At 36.0% G+C, this 7,004-nt stretch overlaps 1 protein-coding gene across 1 annotated transcript; it reads left to right on the top strand.

Moving 5' to 3' along the window:
- The first annotated feature begins 2,176 nt into the window (after nucleotides 1–2,176).
- LOC139889824 (uncharacterized) lies at nucleotides 2,177–2,809 on the top strand. The gene has a single exon (XM_071872748.1). The coding sequence runs from the start codon at nucleotides 2,177–2,179 to the stop codon at nucleotides 2,807–2,809; it is 633 nt and encodes a 210-aa protein (XP_071728849.1).
- Nucleotides 2,810–7,004: the final 4,195 nt, after the last annotated feature.

Below are 7,004 nucleotides of genomic sequence, written 5' to 3'. Positions count from 1 at the left end.
TATAGATTGTTTTCCTAGTTAACTCACATTAATAGGTTGCAATCTATATAATTGAAGTAATGATCTAAACATGCATAACAATGGTTCTTACGGTTGAACTCGATAATTAAATCAATCAAACATATGTATAACTAGCATAACATCAAAGTATAGAACAATCCCAAGCCATAAATCTTACATTGAAGCAAACACACAAGGCTTTTAGCCTAACATAATCATAGTAGAACTAATGAAACAGTAAATACAAGTTGAATTCATGTTAAAAAGATATAGAACAATAGTACCAATTGCGATAAACGATCCTAGCTTAATATTGATGTTGAAAGAGTGGAGATTAACTTGCAGCCTTCCTTGGACCTTGAAAATCATCTTAAAACTGGGGGAGAACGTAGTAGTGAAGGTGTCTTAAGTAAGTAACCATTTGCTTCATTAAATAGCCTCAAAAGTTAGGTATTTTGGCCAGAAAGTGACCAGATGCGCCGCATCTCTTTGGGATGCACCGCATCTCTTTACGTTTAGTAGATTCCAGCTCGATTCTGCACTCAGGACTGTCGGCAGGGGGTCAGATGCACCGCATCTGGGACAGATGCGCCGCATCTGGCTTGGATGCGCCTCATCCATCTCAGATGCGCCGCATCTGTTGCTATTTTGGACCAGAAGTCTTCATGCTCCTCATCTGAAACTGTCGGGAGTTATTTGGTGTAAAGATGCGCCGCATCTAAGAGAGATGCGCCGCATTTGGACCTGTTTCAGTGGTTTCGGGCTGTTTTACGCATTCGATCTTCGTTTTAACTCTGTTTTCGCTGTTGGTCTTCATTTATTCATTCACAATGGACTTTTTACAAATGTACATGAATTACAATACATACGTATAACAATTACATACAAATGGAACAACATTGGATCGAAATAACGACAATAAACATGTATAATTTTGGCGTTATCAATTATTGAGATTATGCCCGGGTTGAAATCACTTAAAACCCTTCAACCATCAAAGTCACCTAAGATAGTCGAACACCACTATGATGAACAAAGATCAATTGAAAACCAACCTAGCCTAGAAACACAATCACTTGAAATTCCTATTCTAGTTGTCTAGATCACCAAAGGTGTTGAAGAACAAATTGATTCACTACCAAAATCGCTTAAGGAGCTACTCAACTCATGTAATCAAAGTAAAACCAATATCAAACATAGCAATGGGCCTCATGGCTAACTCAATAACACTAGCTCATGTATTTTCATTCAAAAACAACTTTCATTCAATAGATTAAAGGCACATCATGCATTAAAGATTCATAGATAAGTAAACACAAAAGATTTAGCTACTCATAGCAAGGATTACACTAGCAATAATCATGAAAACTTCAATAAACATCATTTTAAATGATTACAAGCTAAGATTCAAAGATAAATGATGATAAACAAAGATTACAAGCAAAGATTAAACTTAAATGAAGATTAAGTAAAGATTACAACTAATTGATTCAAAACAAGAAAGAGTAAAGTTGAGATTACAACCCAAATTGATAAATAAAGATAGATCTAGCACTAATGAAGATGAAACTTGAGCTTGCTTCCTCCAATTCACCTTAAAACTCTAATGGATGATGAAATTAGGGTTTAGTGTGTGTTTTTCGGAGTGAAAACTGCAGCTCTCCTTTGTCAAATGACCCATCTTATTCTATTTATAGTGGTGAGGAAAGTGGGCTGAATCAGCGTCAGGAGCGCCGCTCTTGACATAGGTGCGGCGCTCTTGGCTTAGTTAGGTGCGGCGCTTTAGACTTAGGTGCGACGCTCTTAACTTCATTTGGTGCGGCGTTGTTGACGTAGGTGCGGCGCTCTTGTAGCTGTAGGAGCGGCGCTTCTGCTCTGAAGAGCGACGCTTCTGCTCACTGTGAAGAAATTGAGACAAAACATTGGTGATTGTGCCGCTTTTACTGGAGGTGCGGCGCTTCTGGCTGTGAGGTGCGGCGCTCCTTGTACAGGAGCGGCGCTCTTGATGCTGTTTCCTGCACTTGTCATTTTTTTGCACTTTTTCAGCATTTTTTGGTCAATTTTACACCAAGTTAGGCATTTTGCCTTGAGTAGACACTTTGGCACAGGAAAGCAATTCTAAAGCCCCAACGATCATCAAAACCGAGTAAAATGAGGTCGATATTGCATAATAAATATGTCTAAATGGAGCAATATCAAATGGAAATGGAATCTGAGCTCGACGGGGAGATTCTCAACAAAAAAGCTTCAAAAACTCATTGAGAAAAAATTCCTCACTGAGGGTAGAGGCAGCCGTGAAACAATACGTAACAATTTGGTCCAAATAAAGGTTGAAATATTCATTTGGAGGGTTCTACATAAGCGTATCCCGGTGCTTGTTGAGTTAGATAAACGGGGCGTTGATCTTCATTCGGTCGGATGTCCTACGTGTGATAATGATGTGGAGACAATAGATCATTCTTTGATCTTTTGCAACTTGGCTTTCGACATATGGACACGGGTCTACAAATGGTGGGACTTAGGTTCCTACACTAATCTCAGCCTTATCGAATCTTTTGGAGGTAATTCAAACAGTGCAACAACCGAACTCGGATCAAAAATATGGCAGGCAGTTGAATGGACGTGCGGGTATTTGGTGTGGAAAAACCGAAATAACAAAGTATTCAAGATCAACGTATGGTGTGGTCCTTCGGCTCTAAATGAGATACAAATCATTAGTTTTAACTGGATATCTCGTAGAGTTAAAGGGGTGCAACTCGATTGGCATACATGGCTCGTTAACCCAAAAGTATACCTGCTCGCCAAATGACTTTTTATCATCCAATTCGTGGTCTCAAATGCTACCTCAGCATGTTATTTGTATCTCGATTTCTATGTAATTAGCAAGCAAGTTTGAGAGTAGTTTTGGCTTTTAGTCGGCTGAGGTCATTCTCAATGTAATAGTACAGTTTGTTTTGTATCTCTTGGGTTTTAATATAAAAAATTTATGTTGTCTATCAAAAAAAAAGAGAAAATTGCGCGAATGGTCCCTGTGGTTTGTAGCACCCAGCGTGGATAGACATAGTTGGTGATTTGGGGTTGGATAGTCATTATTTTTGAAATGTTGAGCAAGGATAGCCCAAGTGACGTTTTCTGTTTGATTCTTCCGTTAACTCATTGCCATGTGCATTCCACATGAGGGTATTTTGATCTTTATATTATTATATCTAAATATCCCCACCCACCCACCTACTTTTCTCTTAAACCCAATTAAATTCTATTAGTAGTTCTTCCTTCCACTCAATTTCTTCATCTCTTTCTTTTCTTCTTAATCAAACATTTTCAACAAATAACCAAATTTAAACCCAGCAAACAAAGATCTGAAATCTACAAAAACAAAGATCTTGAACCACCTTCTGTACATATTTCTTACTTCCCTCCCACCTTCTGTACCTATTTCTTAAAATAAAAAAAAATAAAAAATTGAACAAATACAAATACACTGGAAATCATTAGTTTCATCTGTTCCTTTTCTTAACTGGGTTTCAAACACCACTATCACTAGGTATTGACGTATTGTTTTCTTCAATCACAAAACCTTAAATCATCAACAAACGTACCTCCGCCGTCGTAATCCAAATCCGCTACCATGAAGACTATCTTATCATCGGAAACAATGGACATCCCCGGCGGCATTGAAATCAAAATCAAAGCCAAAATCATCGAAGTCACAGGACCTCGTGGAACCCAAACTCGCAATTTCAAGCATTTGAATTTCAATTTCTTGTTTATCACTGATGAAGAAGGAAAGAGGAAATTGAAGGTTGATGTGTGGTTTGGATCTCGTAAAACAACTGCTGCGATTAGTACAGAGCTTAGTCATGTCAACAATTTGATTATTGGTGTCACTCAAGGGTTTAGGTATAAGATGAGGTTTGTGTATGCTCATTTTCCGATTAATGCTAGCATCACTAACAACAACAAAGCTATTGAGAACAAAGCTATTGAGATCCATAACTTTCTTGATGAAAAGAAGTTATTTCCTATTTCTGATTTGTTTAATTATTATTTGATTTTGTGTGTTTGCTCATTATTTGTGAACGGTATAGTTAGTTTTAGTAGGAGGAGGATTGTTGTTATTAATTTAAATTATATTATATTATATTATATTATATATATATATATTATATTCTATTTTGTAGTCATGGATAAATAGGGGTTGATAAATGACGAAATTACCCTCACATGCTTGGCACATATTAAATTTTAACGTAAAAAGTTAACTGTGTTAATGAACTAGATTATCCTTGCTCCACTTGCAAACCACAGAGACTATCCAACCACAAATCACCAACTTTGTCTATCCACGCTGGATGCTACAAACCACAAGAACTATCCGTGCAATTTTCTAAAAAAAAAGTTGTAAGTAATGAAAACTTGTCATGTCATTATGTGTTTTAGTTATATGCATATATAATAATTAATATAATTATAATTAATAATTGTTAATTAATAAATAATAATAAATAGAAAGAAGGGGACATAATATTGTTTGGACGTCCCATTCCGTTCCACCAAACAATCTCTTTTTTTCTATGAGAGCAGGTGGATGAATGATGAATTAGGTTTACAAAAACATTATAATTATACATACCAGTGGCACATATAAATCACTTATTCTTTATATTTTGGTTTAGTAATTTTAATTTCACTTTAACGTACCTAAGCTTACATTAGCTCTTTACTTTTACATACATCCAGTATCCAATACGAGTATTATTCTTAGCTAACATTTTCGATTCGACACGACCAACCCATTTAACAAACACAACTTTATTAATATACGACAATAACTAAACAGATTCGTAACATGTTGACGAAGACTTCGATCTGAGAGTTGGCTCACTACAAGAAACTATTTTGTCTCCTCGAAAGAAAAATAGCCACTCTCTAGCCGAGTCGCACGGGCTAAGATGGACATATATGAACCGCCATCGTGAACACGACAAATATGCGTTTGTATTTAAATTGTCACCATAACGCTTCCTACCGATTTGTTTCTATTTCGAAATTAAAGAAAGCTTTTCAAAAATGCGTGTCACTGTCACATGCAACAACCCGCTATATAGTAAATTGTAACGAAGATTTGCTTGACAACTAGTATCTTTTAATAATCAAAGTTTTGTTTGTTTACTTTCTTTTTTTTAATGGCCAAAATTGAATTAAAATCACGCTCCCTAGCAAGGCGCTAAGAGAGAAAAAAAGACGAAAAGATTACAAAGGGTTAGAGAGCCATGAGTTCCAAGCCGAAACTAAATGACCTCTATGTTTTAACCAACGGAAAGAAAATAATCTAATAACATTAAAAAGGCTACAACTAGTAAAAAAAGGTTCGTTAAACACGACTCCGTTCCTAAAACGCCAAGTAGCCCATAACATTGTAACCATGATTCCCACGATTCGGTCTCTCCGATTCCTTGAAACTTGTAAGTTCTCGATCCAACTAAACAACTCGACCCATGAGGAGCAATGAGTCAGATTAAGGCCCGTCCAAGAATATACGCTATGCCAAACATCCATTATCGACGAGCATTCAAAAAATAAGTGTGAAGTCGTTTCAACACCATTGTTGCAAACCGGGCACACGATGGAAGTAATCTCTATACCTTTTGCGGATAGGTTCCAACGAAGAGGAAGAGCATCCAACTTGAAACGCCATAACATTGTTTGTTTACTTTCTAAATTCTTTTTTTCCTCGTTTGGGTTCTTGTACTTATTTAGTCTATGAATATGCGTGTGTATTTGAGTTTTTAAATTATATTCATTTTGTACTTCATTTTTCTTTCTACAAGCATGTGTTGAACGCTATTAACAGAGTTATTTAATTGATTTTCTTGATCAAATAACAATTAAATTAAACAAATCTGTTAAACACTAGGATTTGCCAATACCAGTTTTCTTGTGTACGTATGCATAATAAGATTAACTTAGTAATTTAAAGTCCAATGTAGTCTAAGTCTTGTAACAATAAGGGGAAAACTCGCGTTTCGCGGCCGAATAATTTTGATCGGTTTATTAGCTAGGGAGGTTTTGGTCGGTTAACGATCGGTTAATTGAGTGTAATATAAATAAAGGAATGAAAAAGAAGGAAAAAAGTTGTATAAAATAGAGAAAAAAATTGAAAAGACAAAAAAACCAAACTACCAATTTACCCCTGAAGTTGAGGATAATTGCGGGGCTGTCACTGTGAATAGTGACAATCTCATCCCTTTTAGTATGTTTTTTTATACTACCTCTATTTCAAATCTATCATCCTCTTTTTTTTTAAGAACAAATAATTTTATTAAAATAAAAACAGAGATTACAACATCATAATTAGGCTTTATGCCACCAAAGATTACAACTAGAGCAACTATACAATGTTAAACAAACAAGTGTTTGCAAACGAACTATACTAGACTCGGTTATCCACAGACAAGAAAAAAACTTGAAACCCCCACTAGAGATATCACTTGAAACAAGCTAAGATAATAACGGGAAACAGTGTTGACAATTCAATGACAAAGTAACAGGCAACCATCTCTCATTTAACCTCTATATAGGAAGCTAATTGGGGAATCAGAGTGAAAAAACCTATCTATTAACTGATTCCGACTTTTTTTTGTAGGGATCGCATCATAAATTAATGGATTTGAGAGCCATTTTAGCCATTCCAAGTTGCCATTCTTCCACCAACATGATATCCATTCAAAGCTTTTTGTTTGGATATCCGAGATTATCTTGGGACACATCTGAGAGATTTGACATACAAAGATTATCAAGCTTCCACCATTTACGAAGCCTGTCCCAAATATCAAGAGAACTTTGCAAGTAAGAAGGGTGTGTTCAAGGGTTTCGATAGCCTCATCACATATGGGACATCTAACCAGGTGTAAATCAATGTCACGTTTATCAAGCTCAGTACATACAGGGAGTTTGTTTTGTTTGACGCGCCATATAAAAATTTTGATTTTTTGGGGAATTAT

This window comes from Rutidosis leptorrhynchoides, chromosome 2, assembly GCF_046630445.1.
Source record: "Rutidosis leptorrhynchoides isolate AG116_Rl617_1_P2 chromosome 2, CSIRO_AGI_Rlap_v1, whole genome shotgun sequence".
Classification (NCBI taxonomy): Eukaryota; Viridiplantae; Streptophyta; class Magnoliopsida; order Asterales; family Asteraceae; genus Rutidosis; species Rutidosis leptorrhynchoides.
Note: the sequence above shows the minus strand (reverse complement) of the source record. Positions and strands in the feature narration are given on the sequence as shown.

Bases quoted from the DNA above. Each gene is read 5' to 3' on its own strand.
- LOC139889824 (XM_071872748.1), top strand. From the start codon at position 2,177: ATGTCTAAATGGAGCAATATCAAATGGAAATGGAATCTGAGCTCGACG.